At 40.9% G+C, this 27,414-nt stretch overlaps 1 protein-coding gene across 4 annotated transcripts in view; it reads right to left on the bottom strand.

The window, feature by feature from the left end:
- The window catches only part of Sarnp (SAP domain containing ribonucleoprotein), a 57,036-nt gene extending 30,995 nt beyond the window's left edge, over nt 1-26,041 (bottom strand). Inside the window, exons 1-8 of one of the 4 annotated variants that reach the window (XM_029482619.1) lie at nt 25,834-26,041; nt 23,007-23,059; nt 14,772-14,871; nt 11,061-11,107; nt 9,959-10,026; nt 3,078-3,129; nt 1,359-1,432; nt 880-908 (exon numbers count right to left, since the gene is read on the bottom strand). In XM_029482619.1, coding sequence (XP_029338479.1) covers nt 880-908; nt 1,359-1,432; nt 3,078-3,129; nt 9,959-9,960 — 157 coding nt within the window. In that variant the 5' untranslated portion in view covers nt 9,961-10,026; nt 11,061-11,107; nt 14,772-14,871; nt 23,007-23,059; nt 25,834-26,041. The remainder of the gene's footprint in view (nt 1-879; nt 909-1,358; nt 1,433-3,077; nt 3,130-9,958; nt 10,027-11,060; nt 11,108-14,771; nt 14,872-23,006; nt 23,060-25,833) is intronic. The other 3 variants (XM_029482620.1, XM_021174310.2, XM_021174308.2) reach the window with 3 other exon arrangements.
- Nucleotides 26,042-27,414: the final 1,373 nt, after the last annotated feature.

The following is a 27,414-nucleotide window of genomic DNA, read 5'->3' as shown; positions in this document are numbered from 1 at the left end:
TGGGTCCTTTCAGCAAAATCTTGCTAGTGTATGCAATGGTGTGCTATACCCTATCTTAAAGTATTGTATTTTATGTGTACATGTGGAAACCAGAGGACAACCTCAGGTATGGTTCCCCAGGATCTGTTTACTTTGTTTTGTTCTATTGAGAGAGGTCTCTCATTGGCCTAACGTTCACCAATTAGTCAGGACGACCAGCCAGAGCCCAGGTACCCGACCCGCCTCTGCCTGCCAACCACTAGGACTATAAGTACGCATTACATAGCCTGCTTTTTTATTTCTTTTTTTAAATGTGAGTTCTGGGGATCAAATTCTTTTCAAGCACTTTACCCATTGAGCCATCTCCACAGCCCTTAACATATCGTTTTTGGTATTCTACATAGTCTAATAAACTACAGTTTACACTTAACCAGTTAATACTGTATTGGATACATGGTTTTTTTTTTTCTAATTTACTGATCAATATATATGGTAGTAACACAAGCCTCATGGCTAAGTCTTTAAATATATCAGAGGTTACTTCTTGGTAAATTCTTAAAAACAAAATTGTGAAGTTAAATACAGTCTCCTTCACTTTAATACTATGTTAGCTCAGAGCACTAAAAAAAGTACACATAGTTTTATGCTAATAAGACACAAAAATAAATGAACAAGGTACTAAAGATTTCTCAGAAGTCCTAAAAAAGAAACCCAATGGTGAGATCTCCTCCCCATAACTTCAGGACGTTCTCTCAATTATTCATGAGGTCTGAAGGGTACAAATGCAGAGCCTCTTAAGGGCTTCTAGAGCCAACAAAGTTAATCTAATTTGGAGGAATGAAATCTATAGTCAGAAAAAAACCAAAGTAAACTTTCTCAGAAGAACCTCTGTATTCTCACCTTTTGTTGGAACTGAAGAAATTCCAAACCTGTAAGAAGAAAAAACAAGCTAAATTTTAGGAAGCTGTTCACACCCTTAGTTGTCTGTGTCCGTGTCAAGGGTGCATGACACTTCTTTCTTGTGATCTCAAACTTTGCAATCATTAGCTAATTCTAACAACCCCATGAAAGAGGTTCAGTTTACTCTCCTTCTCACCAACAGTCCAAGAGTCCACTAAAAGAAATCTTCAGACTCAGGAGCAGCTGTCAGTTCCTGACTTTTACCTATCATAAAAACCCTGACCAAAGATGGCAAAACTCAGTGATAGCTATAACATCCAAATCAGCAGAAATGTCCTGAGTATGACCCAAACTGTATTCATTAAGTTCAATGAAAACACTTCTACTGAAAACCAACAATTACAACAAGAAACAAAGATCTGACCCCCTACACCACCATAACATTTCTATCTTGTATCCAAACAGGTAGAAGCACTCACCTAGCCGCCCGGGCAGCCTTCTTACTCTCCAGGCTTACAGGTACATTGAATCGTTCAGCCCTCTTCTGCATTCTCTAAGTGATAATAAATGAAAAAATTAAAACTGTAATTTCTTGTTTAAAAAAAAATTAGTTATGGTCATTTCTTAAGATCTAACGGAAATACTGACAACTTTAGACCATATCAGGTAGCAGCCATTCTAAGGCTTAACACAATTGTTTCTAGAAAGCAATCAATCAATCAATTAATCTCCCCCCCCCCCGTATTCACATTCTCAAAAACAAAAAGAATAAAATCCATATTCTACACAAACCCCAAAAGTTCTATCTTGTTTGAAAAAGTATATCTTTGGGGGGGGGGAGTATATCAAAGGAGCATATTGGTTTCAGTACAGGTAATCTAAAAACACCACTACCACCACCAACAACAACAACAAAACACTTCCTGCCTGAATTCTAAAAGAAGTGAATAAATCTCAACTATGAGCCAGGCATGGAGGTACACTCCCAGCATCAAAAGGCAGAGGCTGGTGGATCTCTGAGTTTGAGGCCAGCCTGGTCTACACAGTGAGTTCCAGAACAGCCAGGGCTACACAGAGAAACCCTGTATAAAAACAACAACAACAACCCCTCTACCTTGAAAGTACAAAACTGAACACAAGATCTCAAATGAAACCTGATTTCAAACATCTTGAGATAGAATCCAAAGAAATTTCACTCTCACCAGCTAACAACTAACAACTTAAAGAAGTATCTACCATTGCTATTTTTCCAAAGTACACACAATCCTCTCAAACTCTAATATATTAAGATACTATTAAGGCTACAGTGGTATATGTAATCTATGACAGCTTAAAGATAACAACTCACTATGCCAGTCCAAATATTTTCCTGAGTTGGTAGAGAAAGAAACATCAATTGTCAATATTCCCCTAATTCCCTTAATAAATTTGTCTATGAATAAATTATTTACATGGATCAAACTATGCTTTAGCCACAGAGATCTTTACCCACAGTGCCAACTTAACAGCCCTAACTGAAAATTTTAAATAATGATGATGACAGAAGAAAAGGTTAAAAACAGAAACAGCCAGGCATGGTGGCACATATCTAGAATCCTAACACCCGAGATGCTGAAGTACAAAGATTTTGTTTGGGGCCAACCTGAGCTACACAGTAAATTGCTATTCTAAGGAACAAAAAATAAATATAAAAATGAGGACTCAGTGGTTGAAAGTGCAGGCTGTGCAAGTCTGATAACAGGAGCCCATGTAAAGGCAGAATGTGCTAGTATACAGCTATAAACCAAGCTTTCCTGTGGCAAGATGGGAGGTGGTCATCTTCTGGAAGCTCATGGGCCAGCTAGCCTGGTGTACACATCACAGCACTGGAAACAAGAGTCCTGACTAAATTCAGCAAGACAGTTCAGTGAGTAATGTTCTTCAATGCCAAGCCAGACAACCTAAGTTTTATCTCTGCAACCCACATGCTAGAAGAGAAACTAATTCCCCCAAGTTGTCCTCTGACCTACACAAGCACACTCGCACACAAACACGGCTCCCCCATAGATAAATAAAATGTAATTTTAAAAAATGTTTTTAAAGGAGAGACCTCTACCTCAACAAAGTGAAGGCAGTCCTCTATCCACACATATACCATGGCATTTATGCATTCACAGCCCCACCCACACCTCAATAAAAATTAAAAAAAGAATACTTACTTCAGTCTGAGGTATTCCAGATGTAATCTTTACCACCTTCTTTTCTGATGCCCTAAGAAGACAGATTTTTAAAAGTCAGAAAACTGCTATCTTAACCCAAAGCATTAGAAATGTGCAAGAACCACCTGAGTTATGTCCTCTGCCCCACATGTGTCTACCACCCCTCAATCCAAAGAAACACGAAGCCCACAACAACTCTGACTCCTTGAACTGTCACCAACTGAGAAGAAAAATTAAAATAAAACTAAGTTATTTTAACTAAAGTTCGAGACCATAATCAGCAAAGAAGTCAGGCTAAAAATACAGGGATGAAGGGACACACACATAAGTCATTTCATTTGCTTTTAGACACTTTATAGTTACTTTTGAACTAAGAACTGTATCTCCAACCTCCAATTACATAGAAACTCTCAATTTTCATCACAATATTTAACTAGTGCTGAACCAGCCCTGATTTCCTTCTTTTATAAGTCCCTATTGCTCCCGTGGGATTGCAGCTCTAGCTGAAACCGTCAAAGCAGAACAAATAAAAATGCCACAGGAAGTGGGTGGGAAGAAGAAAGGCTAAGGAGGTGGGGGCTGAATTAGGAAAACATGGTAAGTTACTGGTCAAAAGGCTTAAGAGAAAACAAAAGAGGGGGACCGCAGGGGCAGGAGACAAAGTTCGGAAGTCCCCAGGATAAATGGAAGGGCATTAACTCTCCAACAAACAACTCCCATAAAACTGTGGGTCATAACCAGTCTCATTAAGGTCCCTTATTTAGAGACATGGGCAGCTTTTGTTCCAATATCCCAAACACTTTTCCCATTTGATGCCCTGAAAGGTAGTAATGGTTTAATGACATTTTCAGAGGAAGCAATTCTGGAACCTGATTCTCCTCCATCTTTTTGTTGGAAGTCCTTAGACTAACAGGCAAGCAAAGAATGCCCCCTGCTGACCATAAGGAAGTCCTACAATATTTGTCTTGGCTCAGGAGAAAAAAAAAAAACCTTAAAACAAGATAGAGAAGTATATTCACACATAACTTCAGGCGTAAGATGATGTAAAGAGATTTCCTTTTGGATATACAAGGGATTCAAACCAGCCTTGGAATATTCAGACTGTTTGCTAACTCTCCATTTTTTTTTTTTTTTTATTGCTGTTGTCTGAATCATGGCCCCTTTCATTCAGCCAAAGCTATCTTCAAACTCCTAACTCTCCTGCCTCCACTTCTCTAATGATGAGATTACAGGTGTGCACTACTATACAATCCCCTACCTTTTTAATCTTTTTAATGCTGGGTGTCACCTTATAACCCTGGCAGGCCTGTAAATTCCTATATAGAACAGATGGCCTTGAACTCTGCTTCCTAAGTGTTGGGATTAAAAGCATGGGCACAGCCAGACATGCTAGCACTCACATTTAAGTCCGGTATTTGAGAAGCAGAGACAAGAGGTTATCTGTGAGTTCAAGGCAAGACTGGTCTATATACTAAATTCCAGAACAGCCAGGACTACAGAGACCCTGCCTCAAAAAACAAATACCAGTGCTCGGGAGGCAGAGGCAAGGTCAGCCTCGTCTACAGAGCAAGCCCCAGAACAGCCAGGCTGTCTCACAAACCTTGTCGTGAGACAAACCAAACAGGCCTGATCCACCAGGCCCAGTAAAACTGCGTTTAATGAAATTGGACTTCAAATAAAACATAAACTTTTACTTCTTTTTTCCTAAGACAGGGGCAAAAGCTAGGTTTGGTGGCACACACCTTTTAAATTCCAATCCTTGAGGGGCAGGAAAAGCCAGAGCCAGTCTTCTCCATCAACGTCAGGATAATGACTTCCACCTTTTGATTTGGTTTATTTTTTGTTGTTTTTGAGACAGTATCTCAAATACTTGGCTGAGAATGCTACCAACTTCTGATCCTTCTGCTTCCACCTCTCTAGTGCTGGGATTATTAACACACAACACTGCATCTAGTTTCACTGAGAGCTGGGGACTTAACCCAATGTTCACATCTTGAAAAACAATCATTACAGTAAACCTCAGAGTAAAAAGAGAACCTGAGAGGGAACTTCTCATATTATATTCCCATTCCCTTAGACACATTAAACCCAAGCAATAAACGCACATCACACCCTCACAGGATTCATGGGAAATTTCTATTCTTAATTGGCTAATTTCTCTATCCAGTCACATACAAAATTATTTCCCTAAATATAAGGACTCAAAATCTTTCCATATAATTTTGCCTATAACCATAACTATTTCTCTGCAAAGCAGTTTTACTATACCCAATTCTGTGGGTTCAAGGCAAGACTGGTCTATATACTTAATTCCAGGACAGTTTTTAATGTCTTTCTTGCAATATCCATTAAAAGGATTAAAGCTATCAAAAGAGATTTATACTTTACATATTCTAATATGACCCATTTTCAAATAAACCTCTTTACTTTTAACCCAAACAAGCTAATTACCGCTACATTCATTTGCTCTTTATTCCTGTACCAGAAATCCCCAAAATACTTTAAAACTATTTCACTAAATCATTTTCTCTAGGTACTATATCTAATTATAAAGCCATATTGCAGGCTGAGTATAGACTGTATACTTAGTATACATGAGGTCCTCAGTTTAAACTTAGGATAAAAGTGGGAGTGGGGAAAATTTAATTAAAACAAAAAACCAAAAATGTTCTGGAAAGTAACTGTGGTTTGAACAGTAACAGCCACAAGTTCTACAAGTAGGCCCCAAGATTAGATGGTATGGCCTTGTTGAAAGTCCCCCACAGGCTCACAGATTTGAATGTTTGGTCACAAGGGAGTGGCATTATTAGCTGTGCCTTGTTGGAGGAAAGGAGGGCTTTGAGATTTCAAATCCTCAGTCCAGGTATATTAGAGTTCTCTAGAGTCACAGAACTTATGGAATGTCTCTCCATATTGAGGGAATTTATCGTGATGACTTACAGTTCGTTGTCCATCTAAGCCAACAATGGGCTGCTGTGGATGCCAAGTGCAAGAATCCAGTAGTTCAGTTCCACAAGGTTAAGTTGTTTAAGCTACTTTTCTGTAGAAGTAGGTTCTAACAAAGGTGCTGGCGAGTAAATGCAAGCCGATGAAAACGGGTGGATCTTCCTTCTTCCAATGTCCTCAAGCAGGCCTCCAGCAGGCGTGGCCCAAATTAAAGGTGTGGCTTTGGTACTTGCTCTGTCCCAAACTGACCTTGAACTCAAGAGATCTCCTTGTCTCAGTCTCCTGGGATTACAGATGTGTACTACCTTTCCTGGACCTAAGCTTTTCCTGGTCATGATACCTCAAGATCTCCATGCCAAGATCCAGGTCAGAAACTGTCTTTCAGCCCTCCAGGTGAGCCCTCCAATTCTGGATTGTAGTTCATTCCAGATATAGCCAAGCTGACAACCAAGAATAGCCATTACAACAGACACTGTCTCTGTCCCCCCAACCCCTAATAGGAGTGAAAACCATAGCCATTTAGGAAAGTTCTTCATATAACTTGCTTGTGCCTTCAGGACCTGCTCAGCCCAATAGTGTACAATTCCATTTGACAATAGATTGATCCTGAGCGTGTCCTACTTTATGACTTTGTGGGTCCAGTAACACCCAGATAGCCAGGCGTGGTGGCACACGCCTTTTTTTTGTTGTTGTTTGTTTGTTTGTTTGTTTATTTATGATATGTGAGTACACTGTAGCTGTCTTAAGACACACCAGAAGAGGGTGTCAGATCCCGTCACGGATGGTTGTGAGCCACCATGTGGTTGCTGGGATTTGAACTCCGGACCTTTGGAAGAGCAGTCGGGTGCTCTTACCCACTGAGCCATCTCACCAGCCCGGCACACGCCTTTAATCCCAGCACTCGGGAGGCAGAGGCAGGCGGATTTCTGAGTTCGAGGCCAGCCTGGTCTACAAAGTGAGCTCCAGGACAGCCAGGGCTATACAGAGAAACCCTGTCTCAAAAAACCAAAAAAAAAAAAAAAAACACCCAGATAATGATGGGCAGTTCAGGTCATATGGTAATTTGGTGGCCCATTGTCAAACCTTCAGTTTCCACTAAGGCCCAATAGCTGGCCAAGAGCTGCCTTTCAAAGGGAAAAATAGTTGTCTGAAGATGATGGTAGAACCTTGTTCCAAAATCCCAAAGGACTCCTGTGATTCACCTATAGGAGCCTGCCAATGGCTCCAAACAGCATCCCTATTTGCCATTGATATCTCAAGTACCATTGGGTCTGCTGGATCATCTGGTCCAAGGGGTACAGCAGCCTGCACAGCAGCCTGGCCTTGTCATAGAGCCTTCTCCTGGTCCCAGGCCCCACACAAAGCTAGCAACGTTTCTAAGTCACTTGGTATACGAGTTGGGAGTAACATACTCAAGTGAGGAAAGTACTGTCTCCAGGATCCAAATAGGCCCACTAAACATTGTGTTTCTTTCACAAGGAATATTTCTGCATGCCTCACACCACTGGACTCCTAAGAATTTCAGAGGTAGAAGGTACTTGAATTTTGGCTGGATTTCCCATTCTGATACACATATATGTTACCAATGAGTTCAAACTAGTTGCTACCTCCTGCTCACTTGGTCTATTCAGCATAACATTGCCAATATAGTGCAGCACTTAGACGAGCATATGATCAAGATCCCTTCTAACTAAACTACGACACAGGGCAGGAGAGTTAATATATCTTTGAGGCAAAACTGTGATGGTGTACTGCTGGCCTTGTAAACTGAAAGCAAATTGCTTCTAGTGGTCCTTATGGACAGGTACTAAGGAAAAGGCATTTGCTAGATCAATAGCTGTATATCAGAAACCAGAAAATGTGTTAATTTGCTCAAGTAAGAACACACCTGGTACAGCAGCTTCAATTGGATACTACCTGATTTTGTTTTTGATAGTCAACTGTCATTCTCCATGACCCATCTGTCTTCTGCACTGGCCAGATAGGAGAGTTAAAGGGAGATGTGGTGGAAACCACCATCCCTGCACCTTTCAAGTCCTTGATGGTGGCACTGATTTCTGCAGTTCCTCCAGGGATGAGATACTGATTTTGATTCACTATGTTCCCTAGCAGAGGCAGCTCTAAAGGCTTCCTTCCAGCCTTTCCAACCATAAAAGTCCTCACTCCACAGGTTAGGGAACCAATGTGAGAATTCTCCCAACTTCTAAATATATCTATCCTAATTATACATTCTGAAACTGGGGAAGTAACCACTGGATAACTACTGTGAGTCAGACATCAGCCAAAACTCCATTAATCACCTGGCCTCCATAAACCACTATTTTAAATGGGGTTAAAACAACGTTTCTTGGGATTTTCTGGAATCGGTATCAATTCAGAACTAGTATCCAAAAGTTCCCCGTAAAGTCTAATTGCTCCCTTTCCCCCAGGGTAGTTATCCTTGTAAAAGGCCGCAGGTCTCTCTGGGAAAGAACTGAAGAAAGGCTAACATCAAAACTTTTAGGTATCTTATCAAGGTTCTTCCTCAGGGGAACCTGACTACCTCTTCATTCACGTGGTTCCAGGTCTGCAAACTGGCTCAAGTCTGAAAATTGATTCACTAGCTGAGACTGTGTGATGGTTTGTATACATTTGGCCCAGAGAGTGGGACTATTTGTAGGTGTGGCCCTGTTGGAATAGGTGTGCCACTGTGGGTGTGGGCTTTAAGACCCTCATCCTAGCTGCTTGGAAGTCAGGATTCTGCTAGCAGCCTTCAGGTGAAGATGTAGAACTCTCAGCTCATCCTGCACCAAGCTGGCCTGGACACTGTCATGTTCCCGCCTTAGTGATAATGGACTGGAGCTCTATTGTAAGTCAGCCCCAATTAAATGTCCTAATAAGGGCTGCCTTGGTCATGGTGTTTCACAGAAGTAAAACCCTAACTAAGACAAACTGCCTTTCTCATGATCTAATGTAGCCTTTCTTTATATTTGAGAATTTTTCTGCTTATACAGATCAAACAGAAATGCAACAGGCTTCTTATCTATTTCATGCCTGGAAACACTGTGACTGATTAGCCAGTAGCAAAAGCCCATTTCAATCATGCCATTATAATTTCACCTAGCCTGTGCTGACCATTACAAGTTAGGTCATTATGTACATTGTTTTGTCTACACTATCCATTATGATAACTTCAAGTAAGGGTTTACAGGACTGGGCATGGTGGAGCATGCCTTTAGTCCTAGCACTCTGGAAGCAGAGGCTAGTACTAAAATACTTTATAGAAATTTACAATGCACAGGGAATCATAGAGTCTAACTGAATAATCTATTATAGTGGCTCACAAAAGAACAAAGGCTAGAAGAACTGAACTGTGCCTGTATTTAAGTTAACTTGGTTCTAATCACCTAATACATAACTTAAGAGGAAAATTTATTTTCTTCACTGAAAACATACTTAAAACAGACCTTCTAAAGACACCTGACCTTATCAGAAATGAAAAGGTCAGTGGGAATATATAATGAAACTTTAAACCAGTACTTTTTAAAGCACTATCTGGGATCCTAAGGGTTCCACTGGTAAATGCTTGCCATACAAACCTGGAAAACTGAGTTCAAGCCCAAATCTTACTGTGAAAGACAGGTGTGGAGCAGGTGCCTAAGACCTCAGCACAAGAAGGTAGAGACAGGACAAGCCCTGGGGCTCACTGGCCAGTCATTCTACTCGATGTGAACTCTATGCCAAAGACCTTGTCTCAAAAAGTAGGTGGAATCAGGCATGTTAGGGCACGATTTTAATCCCACCACTTGGAAATTAGAGGCAAGGGATCTCTGAGTTCGAGGCCAGCCTGGTCTATAAAGCAAGTTCCAGGACAGCCAGAGCTACACAGAGAAACCCTGTCTCTGGAGGTAACCCCCTCCACACACATACACAGATTAATAAAAAGTGGTAATTACATATCAACAGCCTTTTCAGGAGGTTCTTCCTCTTTAACAGGCAGTTCTATGGGCTTTGGTTCTTCTTCCTAAAACCAAATGATACATGGTTAACACAAATCAAGAATATCTGCTAAGAGCCAGGCAGTGATGGCTTTAATCCCAGCACTCATGAGGCCAACCCAGCCTGGTATACAAAGCAAGTCCCAGGACAGTCAGAACTACATGGAGAAACCCTGTCTCAAGAAACCAAAAAGAAAGAGGAAAAAAAATATCCATAAGGAGTTCTGGAAAGATGGCTCAGTACTTAAGAGTGCATACTATTCTTTCAAAGGTCCTGAGTTTGATTCCCAGCACCCATTTCAGGCAGATCCTAACTGCCTGTGACTCCAACTCCAGGAGATCTGACACCTCCAGCCTCCACAGGTACTGCACACACATGCACATGACATACCCACACACAAAATAAAATAAAATCTTCAAAAAGTACCCATTAAGGGCCCAAGTTGGCTGAAGTCATGAGACCCTAAGTTCAATTCTCAGAACCAAGGTAAAAGCCAGACAGACTCAGTGATGCTGATCTGCAACCCAGCACTCCCACAGCAAGATGCATGGCTAAGACTAAACGAGTTTCTGGAGCTCAAGGGTTAGCTAGCCTGGAGCACACAGCTCATCAGTAACAATAAAAAAATTAAAAATAAATAAAATAAAATTTAAAAATTGTGCCTCAAACAAGGTGGAAAGAGAGAACTAACTCCAGAAAAGTTGTCCTCAACTCTACATGAGTCCAGTATTTCATACACTTACACATGCAGTTTACAAACAACAACAACAAAAAATACCCATTTAAAAAAAGGATAAACTGGACATGGCAACACTCAGGCAGTGGGAATAGCAAGATCAGAGTTCAGATTATCCTCAGCTACATATTGTATCTGAGGCTATATGACCCTAGTTCAAAATCATGAATTAAATTCTTTTATAAAATAAAGGAATATCCATCAGGACACAACATAAGAACTCCAAAATGAACTAGCCTTTTATTCTTCTCAGGCATCTAAGAATCACCAACAGTAAGCAACTGACACATTAGCAGGCCAGTGACTAACTTTTCCCAACTTACCTCAGTTTCATCTCCCAGTACATCTTCTTCATTTGCTTCTTCTTCTGCTAAAGAACATTAAAATATTCAGGTCAAGCCTTGATCACTTGATCACAGTGGTTAAGAGTAAAATTACAACCTCTTTGCTTTACAACCCAATAATGCAGAACCAATTCCTATAATACATATTTAGAGAAAATTCTTTTAAGCCACATTTAGAGAAAATAAAACCAGATCTCTATCTAATGTTAGCATAAAACTGAATTCCACTTGAACTGAAAAACTAAATGCAATTAGATTGTAATTAAGTCACAGTATAAAATTAATTTAAGAAATAATTAGAACTGGATATGATGGTGCATGGGAGATAGAGGCAAAACAATCAGTAAACTCAAAGCCATCCTCAATTACAGAGGCCATCTTGGACTATACAACACCCTGTCTTAAATAAGCAACAACAACAAAAGAAGGTGCATGGTGCTTGCATAGGTATGCTGGTGTACCCTTGTAATCTCAGACCTGGGGAGCCAAGCACAGCCAGATCCCAGTGACAGAGCCTGTCTAAAATAACAAAGTGGGTGGCTCCTAAGTACAATACCCAACAGTTGAACTCAAGTGAGTGTGTGTTGTGGGTTGGGGGGGAGTGGTGACAGAATAATGAAGAAAATACCTTTGAAAGTGGTAGAAAGCTAGAAAGACGGCTCAACCATTAATGTCTCACAAGCAAAACACCAAGAGATTTGATAGTAGGAAAGGATTTATTTTAAAAAACAAGCAAACAGGGGCTGAAGAGATGGTTCAGAGGTTAAGAATACTGGCTGCTCTTCCAAAAGTTCTGAGTTCAATTCCCAGCAACCACATGGTGCCTCATAACAATCTATAATGAGATTTGGTGCCCTCTTCTGGCTTGCAGGCACACATGCAGACAGAACATTGTATATATAATAAATAAATGAATCTTAAAAATAAAAATAAAAACAAGCAAACAAAAAAACCCAAGATGGTACTGGGGAGATGACTCAGGGTTAAGAGTGCTTGCTGCTCTTCAGGACCAGGGTGCAGATCCCAGCATCCAAATGAAGCAATTCACACTCCACGTAATCCCAGCACCAAGGAATCTGACACCGTCTACTGGCCTCCTCAGGTACCCACACATGTGCATACCCACCCATAAATACACACACATACATACAACAAAATAGGTGAAAAAATTGTTTTCAAAACTAAGCAGGGCTGGCGAGATGGCTCAGTGGGTAAGAGCACCCAACTGCTCTTCCAAAGGTCCAGAGTTCAAATCCCAGCAACCACATGGTGGCTCACAACCATCCGTAACGAGATCTGGCGCCCCCTTCTGGAGAGTCTGAAGACAGCTACAGTGTACTTACATATAATAAATAAATCTTAAAAAAAAGATTAAAAACAAAAAACAAAAAAACTAAGCACTCCTACTAAAGAACACCAAGGGAAAAAAACATAAAAGAACAATGACAGGGGCTGGAGAGGTGGCTCATCAATTAGGAGCACTTACTGCACTTTCAGAGGTGCTGAAATCAATTCCCAGAAACTACATGATGGCTCACAACCATCTGTAATGGGATCTGATTCCCTTTTCTGGTGTCTGTAAAGACAGAACATTTACACACACACACACCATATATATGTATACAAACAGGATCACTCCACTGCCACTCTCCAGGACTGAGAGATTAAGAGCCCAGTATGGATACCTAAACCGCACCTGGTTATTAAGGAACCAAAGCTCAGGTCCACATGATTATGCAACAAGAGTGTTTACCTACTAGACCATTTTTCCAAATCCCCATATATATAACCTAAAAAATATAGAGCCAGGTGGTGGTGGCACATGGCAAAGGCAGGAGAATCTGAGTTTAAGGCCAGCCTGGTATACAAAAGTTGAGTTCCAGAACAACCAAGGCTACACAGAGAAACCCTGTCTCAAGAAAATAAAAAACACAAATAAACAAACAAGTAAGAGATGAAATCGAAAGTAAGGCTATGGACTCATTACCAATGATAAGAATTAAAATACTGTATAAAGCAATGTATCTTCCTATTTTGTATGTTAATTCTATGTGTTTGTATGAGTATGTGTGTGGTGCATATGTACATGTCCTCTCTATCACTCTCCTCCTTTTCCTGAGATGGGTATCACAATGACCCTGAAGCTGGTCTTAAGCAGCAAGCCTAAGAAATCTCCCCATCTTCCCCACCCACAGCACACACAGGCTTGTAAGAGCACATCCAGCTTTAACATGGATGCTGGGATTCAAATCCAGGTCTGCATGCTTGATAGCAAGTGTCCTGATCTAATGAGCCATCTCTCCAGCCCCTAAAGATATTTGATGAATACATCAAATACCTAAGAATTGGTGTCTAACAAGTATTTAAAGGAAGGAAAATGAAGATTGGGGATAAAAGAGAACGAATAAAAATGAGAAAGAGACATATAAACTGGGATGATAAAATGCACCTTAACATGGAGGAGCTGTTTCTTTCTCAAGGTAGAATTGGGGATAGGAGGTGTAAGGGGAGCCAGAGATCACCTAGTTTAAGGGTTTTAAGGGTCCAGACCCTTGCCTTTGATACTGTGAAGGATAAACACTTAACTATGTTAACAGTGACTGTCCAAACATATTTAATGAAACTTTTTACAGATTAAAGTTAAAGCCTTCAAGCTCTTAAACTAGTGACAGCATCATAATTTTTTAAAGGTATGGTCTCACTACGTTGCTTAATTGGGCCTCAAATTTTGATTCTCTGGCCAATTTTTAAATATTTTATTATTTTATTTTATATGTATGAGTATTTTGCCTGCATGTTATGTATATACATCATGTGTACCAGAAGAGGGCATCAGATCCCCTCAAAATGGAATTACATATAGTTGTGAGGCACCATGTGGGTGCTTGGAATTGAACCCAGGTCCTCTGCAAGAACAGCATATGCTCTAAACTAGAGACATCTCTCCATCTTCCTCCATCCTTATATTTAAATAACATACTAAAACATTCACAGCCAGGTAGGCAATGTAACAAGATCCTATCTCTTTAGTATAAAATAAAAATGTTAATACACATACACGTATATACACACAGACATAGCCTTTAGGATTTATTTATTTATTTATTTATTTATTTATTTGGTTTTTCGAGACAGGGTTTCTCTGTGTAGCTCTGGCTGTCCTGGAACTCACTTTGTAGACCAGGCTGGCCTCCAACTCAGAAATCCGCCTGCCTCTGCCTCCCGAGTTCTGGGATTAAAGGCGTGCGCCACCATGCCCGGCTGCCTTTAGTTTTTTTTGAGACAGAATCTCACTATGTAGCTCTAGCTAACCTAGAACTCAATTTGTAGCCGAAGCTGGCTTCAAACACCTGATTCTCAGGCTTTTTGGGTACTGAATACAGCCATGTATCACCACATCAGGCTCAGCCCAACAGTATTTTGATACTAGATAGATAATAGATAGACTATTACTTTGTAAGTCAGATTGGCCTTGAATTTGAGGCAATTCTTCTGCTTCTGTCTCCCAAGTGCAAGGATTAGAGGTATGAGCCACCATGGCCATCTCTAAAAGCTTTCTTGATGTTGTTAATTTAGACCTTATGTCACCAACTCCCTGAAGAAGGAAGACATCTTTTAAAGTGTCAGAGCTTGAAATTCACATCACATTAATGCTTCACTCACATAATGTTCCCTCCACAAAGTACTCACCATGGTCTTCAAGATAGGCCTGCAGCCTATTTATAAGATCTTGTTTTATTCCCTTGGTCTCTAAACCACGAGCAAGACATTCTTGCTTTAGTTCAGCAAGCTGAGAAAACAAACAAACAAACAACTTTTTTAATACTTATGAATAAAAGAGTTCATTCTCACAAAGAGAAGATGGAGGTAACGATGATGATGATCAATCCCCAAATACTAAGTACTATCCCTGACCAAGACCACAGGACTTTCTAATATACATTGAAAAAACATCACACTTAAGTAAAACTATAATCTATTTGTGAAATTATTTTTTTTAATAACTAAGGGGGAAGTTCTAAGAGATTATACTGTCAACAACATAAGAAAGGGAGAAAAATCAATCTTTAGTCAGAAACCCAGTATCCCAAAGGCAGATTCTCCAAGTCCAGTTTTTGTATCAAAAGCTTGGTCCTCAGTGTAATGGCTCTGGGACTATTAAAATTGTAGAGCAGCTTGACACAGTGGCATACAGTATTAATCCTACCAGCTGGAGGGTAGAGGCAGAAGGATCAAAAATTCAAGGCCAGTAGAATAACCCATTCCTTCCCCCCCCAAACCCCCCCAAAAAAGTGGAGCTTACTGGGAAGTATTTAGGTCAACAAAGGAGGCCTTATTCTAGAAAGGAATTAATTTAGGTTAATTCTCCAAATATCAGTTCTTTATAAAAGAGTAACAGTGGCCAGGTATGAGCCTGCAATCCCAGCACTTGGAAAGTGGAAGTAAGACGACCAGGAGAGTTCAACACAACACAGACAGTCTAAACTCATTCCATGAGACTCTGTCCTAAGCTCTCACTAACCTCCAGCCTTTGTTCCTACCATGTAATCTCCCCTCAAAATTGCTGTCACCATTATGTAATCTCTTACAGGGCAACACTATGCTGATGGGACTTTCCATTTCCAGATTTGGGAAATAAATAAATCTCTTTATAAAGTATACCTGCTTCAGGTGTTTTGTCATAATGGCAGAAAAATTAATAAACACCTATTAATAACATTCAAATGTGTTATTACAATATTACAATATACCACACACACATCTAATCATTGTTCATGTGTTGTCTGGCTCAATATCAACAATGAACAGTTCTATTTGCTTCACCAAACAAAGATATGCAACACCCTCCCACAGACTGGTGTTTAGCTTTTTATTTTGCTGTTACTTTGCTGTATATCAAATCCAGAACCTTAAACAGGCTGAGCAAGTTCTTTTTCTCTAGAGCTATATATACCCTAGCCCTATTAAAATTCTTAAATCATATAGCAGCTTGAGTTCCTGCACCAGATCTGAACAAAATTGGACCTTATTAACTTCTTGTTATGCAAGAGCAAGGGGTTCATCCTCAGAATCCTTGAGGATTTCTGAACAGTTAATGGTCAATGAGGGAAGGGGGATACTTTCTTCAGTGGTGTAACCAATGGTAAGTGCCCATGCTTCCATAAAGAAAGTCTCCCTCATGCTGTTATAGACAACCCTACCCCAATGAAACTCTTGAGTCAGAAGGGGGAGGGGGAGAGGGAGAGGGAGGAGAAAGAGGAGGAGGAGAAAGAAGAGGAGGGGAAGGAGGAGGGGGAGGAGGAAGAGGAGGAGAAGGAGGAGGAGGAGAAGGAGGGAAAGAAGGAGGAAAAGGAGGAGGAGGAAGAGGAGGAGAAGGAGGAGGAAGAGGAGGAGAAGGAGAAGGAGAGAAGGAGGAGGAAGAGGAGGGGAAGGAAGAAGAAGAGGAGGAAGAGGAGGAGAAGAAGAGAAGGAGGAGAAGAAGGAGAAGAAGAAGGAGAAGGAGAAAAAAAACCCTAAGGTAGACTTTTTGGGAAGAGGAAGATTATTAAGAGTTCGAAGGGAGCAAGAGAGGATGGAGGTATCTAAATACCATCAAAATTCACTATGTACATGTATAAAAGATGCCATATGAAACATTTTTATGCACAATTAATATATGCTAATAAAAACATTTAAAGTATTAACATATGAAAGCCAGGTGGCAAAAAGACTGGAAATCCTACCTCATCAGGATTACTTGTAAGGGACAGAGCACACCTGAGAAAAGCACATGATATACAATGTAAGAGCAGGTGACTCCTATGTAAGTGACTTATAAGGGGGTCATAACACTGGGGACCCAGGGCTTTTGAGCTATGGACTTATCCCAGTTCTCTAACCCATTTCATTCTCAGGAGTGCCTTCCTTTTACTTCAATTGTCTCCATGTCTACCAGACACACATTTTAAAAATCAGTAAAAATGTATACTTACCAATCTTACAAGCTATAGAAGGACTAGTGATGGGTAACTGACAGAACTAAAGAAGACACCCACATCAGGAGTATCCAGACTGCCTGTAACTCCAGCTACATGGAATTTAACAACCTCTGCTTTCCTCCTTGGAGCTGTCTGACCATCTGCATCCATAGGCACGTGCCCAAATACAAAACATAATTTTAAAAAGATGTTTTAAGTTTGCCCTAAGATTGTATCTCTTTAAGAATGTCAGAAGCTGCACTCAACATGACTGCCTAGTAAAGACAACAATAAACACTCTAATAATGGGAGGAGGAACAAGCCCAGGAACCTGAACACCATACAAAAATCTACAACCAACTAAGGAATGCTGAGAGTGGAAGAAACAGTCTTCCCCAGAGAGGAGCGTAAAAACTGATTATCAATGCCAAACGGTCAGCCCTAAAAACATACATACAGGTAACATTATACACACTGAGCAAGTTGTACTAATGTATTTAGGGATGTGTGCAAAGAGAGACAGAGAGAAGACAGAGAGAGACAGATGTATATAACAATAATTGGTGAAAAAAGAAAGCAATGAATTTGAAAAGGGGGGTACATGGAAGAGTTTGGAAGGAGGTATGGGAGTGGGTAAATGGTGTAACCATATTAAAATCTGAAAAAAAATAAAAGAAATATTTTTTAAATTAAAAAAAGACAGATTCATAGAAGTGACTAGTTGCTATGTATGAGGTCCTGGAATTGATCTGCAACACCACATACATAACTAGACAGAGTGACCCAAAGTGCTGGCACATGCCTGTAACCTCATAGGACTTAGGAGATGGAAGATAAAGATCAGAAAAGGTCAAGGTTAGCCTCAGATAGAAAGTAAGTTTAAGACCTGCCTGAGTTATATCAGACCTTGTCTCAAAAAGTAAAAATAAGTAGGTATATATGTGAAATCTCTTATTTAAAATTCAAATATTCAATCATACGAAAACTAGATGAAAGCTGGGTAGATGACTCAACAAGTAAAGACACTTGCTGCCAAGCCTGATTGAGTTCCATCCCTGAGAACCACATGGCAGAGTCTTGACCTCCACAAGTGGTCCATATTGCCATGAACACATAAACACAGACTTTTTTTTAAATGAATGAAGATTTGGCTCAACAGTTCATTTCTTGCCAGAGAGATGGTTCAGAAATTAAGAATTTACTATTCTTCCAGAAGACCTAAATTTGGTTCCCAACATCCATGTCTGGCAGTTCACAACTGCCTATAACTCCAGATCCATGGACTCTTAAAACCCTCTTCTGGTCTTCACAGGCACCTGCACACATATGGCATACATTCATACAAACATACACATATGCACATAAATACAAATAAAAGCAGTCAGGTGTGATGACACAGGTCTTTAATCTCATCACTTCAGGAGACAAAAGCAAATGGCTCTCTGTGAGCTCGAGGCCAGTGTGGCCTAGAGAGTTCCAGGCCAGCCAGGATGACATAGTGAGAGCCTGTCTCAAACAAAAACATTCCGTTAGGGCTAGTGAAGTGGCTCAGCAGTAAAGAAGACTCAGGTTCAGTTCTCAGCATCCACATGACTCACAACCATTTATAACTCCAGTTCCAGGGGAACCATCTCCTTCTTCTGCCCCCACCCCCAAGGGAACTATATTAACAAGGTGTGCATACATGAGGCAAACCACTCACACACATGAAAATAAATGCTAAGAATAAGCAAAAAGATAAGCACCTTAAGGGTTTTAAGGAAAGAAATTACTACCAAAATAAGTGTCAATTATAAACAGCTGAAATTATAGACCTTTGATAAACTACATAATAGCCTGACTAGGATGGACACATACTTTTTAAAATACTTGTTTTTGTGTTCGTGTTCAGGTGTAGAGGTGTGTACACATACATATTTGGCACGAGGTTCATTGACCTGAGAGCTTACAGGTGATTCCAGCCTCTGCCTCCCTTCTTGTCATGAGTACTAGGACTGCAGACAGACCACTGTGTCTGCTTTTCCATTGGTTTCAAGGATCTGAATTGAGAAGGTCAGGCTAGTGTGGCAAGCAGTTTTACCCAACGTGTCATCTATCTAGCCCTTTTTTTGAGACAAAATCTAATGTAGCCCAGGCTGCCCCTGAACTTATTATGTTCCTAAAGATGACTCTGAGCTTTTAAGCACCTTTCCTCTACCTCTCCAGAATTGAGCATTGCAGGTGTACACCATTATAACAGGTTTTGTTGTTGTTGTTGTTTTTAAAGATTTATTTATTTATTATACATAAGTACACGGTAGCTGTCTTCAGACATTCCAGAAGAGGGAGTCAGATCTTGTTACAGATGGTTGTGAGCCACCATGTGGTTGCTGGGATTTGAACTCCGGACCTTTGGAGGAGCAGTCGGGTGCGCTTACCCACTGAGCCATCTCATCAGCCCTTATAACAGGTTTTATATAATATTTGAAATCAAATCTAGGACGTTTCATAGGATAGGTAAGCACTCTAGAAACTAAGCTACATTCTCAGCTCTAGTGATAGCTTTATATTCTTTTTTTTTTTAAAGATTTATTTATCATACATAAGAACACTGCAGCTGTCTTCAGACACGCCAGAAGAGGGCATCAGATCCCATTATGGGTGGTTGTAAGCCACCATGTGGTTGCTGGAATTTGAACTCAGCACCTTCGGAAGAGCAGTCAAGTGCTCCTACCCCCTGAGCCATCTCACCAGCCCAGCTATATGTTCTTATTCTATAAAGTACAACATGTTATTAATCTATGGTGAATAAAAAGGAAAAAAAACACTCTAGAATTCCTATATGCAGATCAGAACACAAATATGTCTGGTCACAAATATGTCTGGTCTGAAACATGATCTGATCTTTCTGGTTTTAAAGTAAAGATCTAAAACCAAAGTGTCAAAGCTAGAAAGCAGTTATTTACAGAAGGGAGAACTTTACAATTAGGAGGCATGCTCTGTGTTTCTGCAGTTCTTCAGATAGAGTAGCATTTGGAAATGGGGATAGCAGTTTGTTAGATTTTGTTTGTTTGCTTTGTTTTCCTTGTCAGTATACAATGATTGGATGATTGGAGGAGTATTTAGTGGGTAGGATAGGCAGACAAGCAGGGAGGGTATATAGGAACCAAATGAGTCAGTATTTCTTTACTGAGAAACATTGAAAAGAAATAAGTAAGGCTCCTACCTACACAGAATGATTGCAGTGACTTCAGAATGTAGCAGTTAAGAATATGGCCTCTAGCCGGCCAGTGGTGGCGCATGCCTTTTATCCTAGCACTTGGGAGGCAGAGGCAGGCGAATTTCTGAGTTCCAGGACAGCCACGGCTACATAGAGACACCCTATCTCAAAAAACCAAAAAAGGAAAAAAAAAAAAAGTGAGGGCTCAAGTGATGGTTCAGTGGTTAGGAGCATTAGTGGCTCTTCCAGAGACCCAAGCTTGATTCCCAGCACTCACAATGAAGCTCACAACAGTTTGTAACCCTGGTTCCAGGGGATCTAACACCTTCTTCTAGGTCAGCAGGTAAAAAGTACCATGCTGGCCTGACTACCTGAGTTATATCCATTGACCCCACTGTGAAAGAACAGAACCACCAGTTCCCAAAAGCTGTCCATATGTATGCCATAGCACATAAACTCACATATACACACAGTAAATTTACATTGAAAATTTTAAAGAAAATTATTATGAAATTTAGTCACTTATTAGTTACAAGAACTAGGACAAATTGATCAATTACTGGATCTGGGCCTCTTTTGAAATGATATGGAGGCATTTTACTTTACAGAGTTATTATGAGAATTAAACCAGCTAATATGTATAAACAGTATCAGCTGGTGCCTGCCCCACAGCAAATATGTTAGCAAATAAAGAAAACAGTCATTTTGAAGAAATAACTTACTATCCAGTGGTAGCTGGATAGTAAGACAGTGTAGAACAAGGAGACAAGCAGAGATTGTGAAAGGCCTCTGAATCAGGGAGACTATCATAATACACAATGAACTGGGAAAGTCTCTCCCCCTAGACCCCATCCTCAACAGTGCCAAAAGAGCCGGGCAGTGGTGGCGCACACCTTTTATCCCAGCACTTGGGAGGCAGAGGCAGGCGGATTTCTGAGTTCGAGGCCAGCCTGGTCTACAGAGTGAGTTCCAGGACAGCCAGGGCTACACAGAGAAACCCTGTCTCGGGGGGTTGGGGGGGGACAGGGGACGACAGTGCCAAAAAAACCACAAACTCATCAGGTCAGGCTCCTCTCTCAAGTGTTCAAAAGCTTATACAACTTAAGAAGACTCTTTTTGTCTATGTTAGGCATCACCATGAGTCTAAGGTTAGTCTGGGCTAGAGTGAAGTCCTATCTTAACCTAAAAAAATAGGGAAGAGGGTTTGAAGATAGCTCAGCAGGAACTGCCCACACAAAATCAGATGAGGTAGCAAGTAATCCTAGCACTCCTACAGTGAGATGGGGAGGCAGACACAGAAGAATCCTTAGAAGCTGGGAGGCCAACTCACCTTTAATAGGCAGCACGGAACAAGAGATTCTGTCTCAAACAAGATAGCAGACAAGAATGGACACTGGAGGCTGTCCTGACTTCCACAGATTACATGCATTTGTACAAAGGACACACAAAGATTACAAACAATAACAAAAGTCTCTCCTCTGCATTCCTCTTACAGCCAGTTTCACTAACTTTCCAAACTACTAGCAACATTTACATGTCATGTTTCAGTAACATAAATACTTGATAATAGTGTTCACTACACTAAGACACTATTACAGATCTTTCTGGTTCTCTCCACTATAGAGTTCCTTTTATCATGTGTGATTATAAATCTGGTTGTTATAGTTCAAGACATTCTCAACCATAATCCAGTCTTTCCAACTGAGTCTGAATGACTATACTGCCACAGATTTTTCAGAAATTTGCACTTGATATGAACTTCTATTTCAATGCAAATGTTTTTGTCCTTCCTATTTCAAAGCTTATTCCTTTTCTTTGAACTAAAGTCCCCAATTTCTCTTTATAAAAAACGGAAAGAGTTTGTTTTTTGTTGTTTTGAGACAGGATCTTTCCATGTCACCCTGGCTGTCCTGGAACTATGTAGACCAAGCTAGCCTGGAACTCACAGAAATTCACCTGCCTCTGTCTCCTGAGTGCTAGGACTAGAGACATGCACTACTATGCCCTGCTTGGAAAGAGGGTTTTTTTATTTGTTTTGTTGTTGTTGTTTTTGGTTTTTCGAGTCAGGGTTTCTCTGTGTCCTTAGGCTGTCCTGGAACTTGACTGGCCTTAAACTCACAGAGAATCATTTGCCTCTGCCTCTTGAGTGCTGGGATTAAAGGCGTGTACCACCACTCTACTTGAGAGTGGTTTTTTTTTTTGGTTTTTTTTGGTTTTTTTTTTTTTTGGTTTTTCAAGACAGGGTTTCTCTGTGTAGCCCTGGCTGTCCTGGAACTCACTTTGTAGACCAGGCTGGCCTCAAACTCAGAAATCCGCCTGCCTCTGCCTCCCCAGTGCTGGGATTAAAGGTGTGCGCCACCATGCCCGGCGAGAGTGGTTTTTTTTTTTTTTTTTTTTTTTTTTAAGGCATTAAAAACCCAAAATTGGCGAGGAGAGGTGGCACTTGCCTTTAAACCAAGCACTGAGAGAGACAGACAGATCTTAGTGAATTCTGAGCCAGTCTTAGAGTTCAAGGTCGGGAAGAACTATATAGAAAGCTCCTGTCTCAAAGACAAATGAAATAAAATAGAAACTCTAAGTCAATCCAAAAAGTCAGATTATTAAGTCAAGGTCAACACTAGAGTCTAACACTGTCTTCAAAGCCAGAATTTATGTAGGTTCTTAACCAGAGGTCTATGGACTCCTCAGGGCTACAAGGTAATTTTGTGGTGCCCATTAAATTGCATGCAAAGTATTGTACATGCCTTTTTCTGGGGAGAGGGTCCATACCTTTCATCAGAGTTTCAAAGATATCTGTGACCTCCAAAAGTTTAAGAAGTGCTCTAGAGAAAAAAGCAAAAACAAGCAAATGTGATTAAAGAGTAAGTCCTGCTTACACCCTCAGGACTGCCTCGTGTTCTCTTAAGACTATATACCTGAAATCAGGTCAGAAAACATTAGATAAGTGAGGTACTCAATCAAATGCAAGCTTATTAACTAACAAATACTTGTATGGTGGAAGGAGGAACTCCATAAACATATACAATATCCATAAAGGAAAGTCATGGGACAACTGGTGACTTACGCCAGGACTTCAAAAGGGGAACAAACAAGAGAATACCAAATAGCCCACTAATTTTTAATCTCTTTCACCTAAAAATTAATTTTCTGTGTATGTTTTGTAGCATGTGTAACAGTACAGAACTACATAACTTACATAGACTAAAAAATGGAGGTAGTTGCTCAATTCTTCCTTATTTGTTCAAGTAATCATTAGAAAACATAATCCATTATAGCTACATCAAGTTAACAGTAATTAGAATAACATAAAAATCTAATAATGAAATTTGAGAGTCCAACAGTTAAGAAACACATTTGCTTTCAAACAATAAAGTCACCTTAACAGACTAAATTATAAGGGCTTTTTCTAAGCACCTTCATTTACAAGTTTTAAAGACAAAAACGCAGCAATTTTAAAGTTTTTTTTTTCAAGATTAAAAAAGTTTTCTCTGTGTGTGTGTGTGCGTGCGTGCGTGACACAGGAAACAGATGCCTGAAGACACTGAGGAGAAAATCCGATCCCCTGAAGCTGGTGTAGTCAGGTGGTTGTGAGCCACTTGATTTTGGTGCTGGAAACCAAACTGAGGTTCTCTGGAAGAAAGAGTGTTCTTAACCACTAAGCCATTTCTCTAGACCCAATTATTAACTTTTAAGGAAAGAAAGAAGGAAGGAAGTTTTCATGGATGGAGAAATGGCTCAACAGTTAAGACCACAGACTGTTCCTTCAGAGAACCCAGGTTCAATTTCCAGCACATACATGGAGACTAAAAACTATCTGTAATTGTGCAGGTACACAGACATCCATACATACAAAATACCTGTACACATAAAATAAATAAATATTTTTTAAAATCATCACAATCCAATAATTAAAAACTATTAAAAAACAAAAAAACAAAACAAAACAACAACAACAAAAAACTGGGCATGACAGTTAATGTCTCTAATTCTGACACCTGGGAGGCAGAAAGGTAGGATCTCTGTGAGTTTCAGGCCAGCTAGAGCTACAGAGTGAGATCATGTCTCAATAAGAACAGTTCTCAGGTTGTATTAAGTTTGATTTGTATGAGATTCCCAGAATAAGGTGACCAAAACAACTAACGGTAAAGCTTCTTCTGAAACACAAACAATAATCAACATAGTTTCTTTTTTTTAATTTTATTTATTTATTTTATGTATATGAGTACACTGTATTTATCTTCAGACACACCAGAAGAGGGCACCAAATCCCATTACAGATGGTTGTGAGCCACCACGTGGTTGCTGGGATTTGAACTCAAGACCTCTGGAAGAGCAGTCAGGGCTCTCAACTGCTGAGCCATCTCTCCAGCCTCAACACAGTTTCTTAATTCTTCATAAAAGGAATTATTGTCCTTACAGAATAATAATTGATGGGCAAGTCTACATACAAGAAAAGAACCTCGGGTTACCAAAATGTACAACTCAATAGATCCTGTGGTTCAAGAATGTTATCAAGAAGTGACACCAAGGCATCCTGAAAAGATATCTCAGTTGTGAAGAGCATTTACTGCTCTTCAGGACCCAAATTATTCTACTCTCAGCACCCACATCAGGCTGCTCAAAACTGCCTGTAACTCCAGCTCCAGGGGATCCAACACCCTCTTCTAACCTCCAAGAGCATGCATCCATCATATACTCACACAGACACACGGAAATAACAAAATTAGATCCAAAAAGGGAGTTGGGGGTAACACCAAGAGAGCTGGGATCCTTCCCAAAGATTAAAAGGACAAACAAAATCCTAAGGTTTTCAAACATACTTCATACACCTCTCAAATTACAGCTATCTACCCTACACGTTCTCTCTCTAGAGGTAGGATGGTCAGGGGAGGGAGGGCAGGACACTGAGAACCTCCTGAGAAAACTCGAAAAACTTTTAGGGCTGATGTGTTTGCGATCTTACAACCTTTTGGAGACGCCTCTGCCCCAGGTTTCCACCGAGAAACCTATCTTAAGGCCTCTCCTCTCCTTGATTTAAAAATTCGAGTGCGGGGTCTTAACCCCACCTTGTTAAAAGAGAACAGAAGCACTTTCTGGGTTATGTTTGGGACATATTCAGCTAAACATGCAAAAATGCCACTATATGTTAACTGAGGAATCTCAGCTTTGGGACAAGAAGAGTGACTACATCAATCCGTTGTGGGGGCGTGGGGGGACGGACGGACAAACAAACCATAACTTTGGGTCAGCATGGGACACGGGGGAAGGACCACTGACATAATGAAGATTAAATGAGAAAGGGGTATAAAAGATAGATGGCGCTTCACAGGCGAGCAGGGAAGGGTGGCAGGTAATAAAAACAATGAGAAGAACAGGTAACAGCAGGTAAACACCAGGTAACGATAGCGATAAATTACTGAGGAGAAACGGAGTTCAAGGTAGGCCTAAGAAAGGAGGCACAAAACAACAACGGGAGCCAAGAAAGAAGTGTAAGCGGGCGCCTGACAGGAAAACACGTGAAATAAGGCGGCGCAGGGCCCCGCGTAGAATTTAGGCTCCAGGAAACCCCACCTCAGCCTTCCCCGCGTAACGGTACCTTCAGCTTGTGGAGCTCCACCGTCTCGGCCGCCATCTTGCTGCGCCTCACTCCACCGGACCCCCACCGCTGCCCCCCACCTCAGGCGCTTAGGCTCATCCAACCAATCGCTGTCACTCTTGCTCCCACCTCACACCAACCGCTCTTCCCATTAGTCAGCGGCGGCGGCGCTCTCACGCCTCTTGGCCACTTTCCACGGCTCTCTAAAAAGGTGGACCCAGGGGAGGGCGGGGTTTGCATGGCCTAACGAGAGAAAAAGCGACCAATTGTACGTCTCCATTGCGTAACCAACCAATGATTGGGGACAGCGCGGATTCTGTTCCGCCAATAGGGAGAGCGCAGACAGGGCGAAAGTCGGCCACTTCCTGGAGACCACAGGTGTAAGAGCCAGCGCTGTGCCCCAAGCCGGACGGGCTCCTGAAGCTGGCAGGTATGGGCCCCGTGAAACTTTAAAAGGTTACAGAGAGAAATCGGTGGGAGTATTGGGAAGGGCGGCGAGACGACAACCTTAGATTCGAGAGGTCCCGTGAAGAAAGTGACATGCGAAACTGGGACTCTGGGAGGAGCATGGGCGTACTCTGTAATTGATTTGGGGGAATTGTGGGACAGGCAAGAGCGGTTTAAAACAAACAAACAAAACATAATACAAAACTAGGCATTAGAGCTTGCAGAAGTTTAAAAACTAAAACCGCCCCTAGAAGGGAAGGACACCATTTCTTGAGGGACTGAGCTCAGACCCCTTCCTAAAATAATTTAAAAATTGGGTAAGTTCTTGCAGCGCCGCACGTTCAGTGAAGGGATGAAATTGCTTGGCTGCTGACAATGCCAAGCGGGTGAAAGACAGGGATGGACAAGCCCCAGGAAAAAAGGATGGGGACTAGAGGTAGCTTTACTCTCCGTGCCTTCTTTATTGGTCCCTTGATTAGCTGAATAGCTTTCTTGTGGAACTCTGGGTATGTGTGACCTCTTTATAATTCACTAACTTCCTCAAGAAAGTAAATTAAAATACTCCCGATTCCTCTGATCCTTCAAGTAGGTCTCACAGTCTAAACTTACTGCTTTATATTTAGTTGAAATGTAAAGATCTGAGTAAAAACCCCACTTGTGTGAATATACACACTAACGACTGAAGGTACGGAAGTCAGAAGACAGCTTTCCGGAGTTGGTTATCACCTTCCACTGGATGAGTCCTGGGGATCCAACTCAGGTTTTTAGGCATGGTGACAAATACCTTTTCCAGCTTAGTCGTTTCAAAGACCCTCTTGCCTTTTTGTTTGTTTTGGAGAAAGGTCAAACAGTTCGAATGCGTCAACCTCCTAAATTCAGGAATTACAAGCATGAGCCACCACACCCAGCTGCTTCACGTCTTCTCAAGTTTTAACAAAGTGTTCAGTTTTTCCTTTTTTTGCATAGTAGGGAAATCCTTTCATTCCCAAGACTTCAGGGGACTTTGGCTTTTCAGGAGACAGCTGGGGAACAAGCTCAATCAGGGCTAATGAGGAGACTGAATTGGACTCCTGCCTGATCCCTCACTGTGGTAGGATGAATGTGGGGGTGGCACACAGTGAAGTAAACCCCAAC

Source organism: Mus caroli, chromosome 10 (assembly GCF_900094665.2).
Source record: "Mus caroli chromosome 10, CAROLI_EIJ_v1.1, whole genome shotgun sequence".
NCBI lineage: Eukaryota > Metazoa > Chordata > Mammalia > Rodentia > Muridae > Mus > Mus caroli.
Note: the sequence above shows the minus strand (reverse complement) of the source record. Positions and strands in the feature narration are given on the sequence as shown.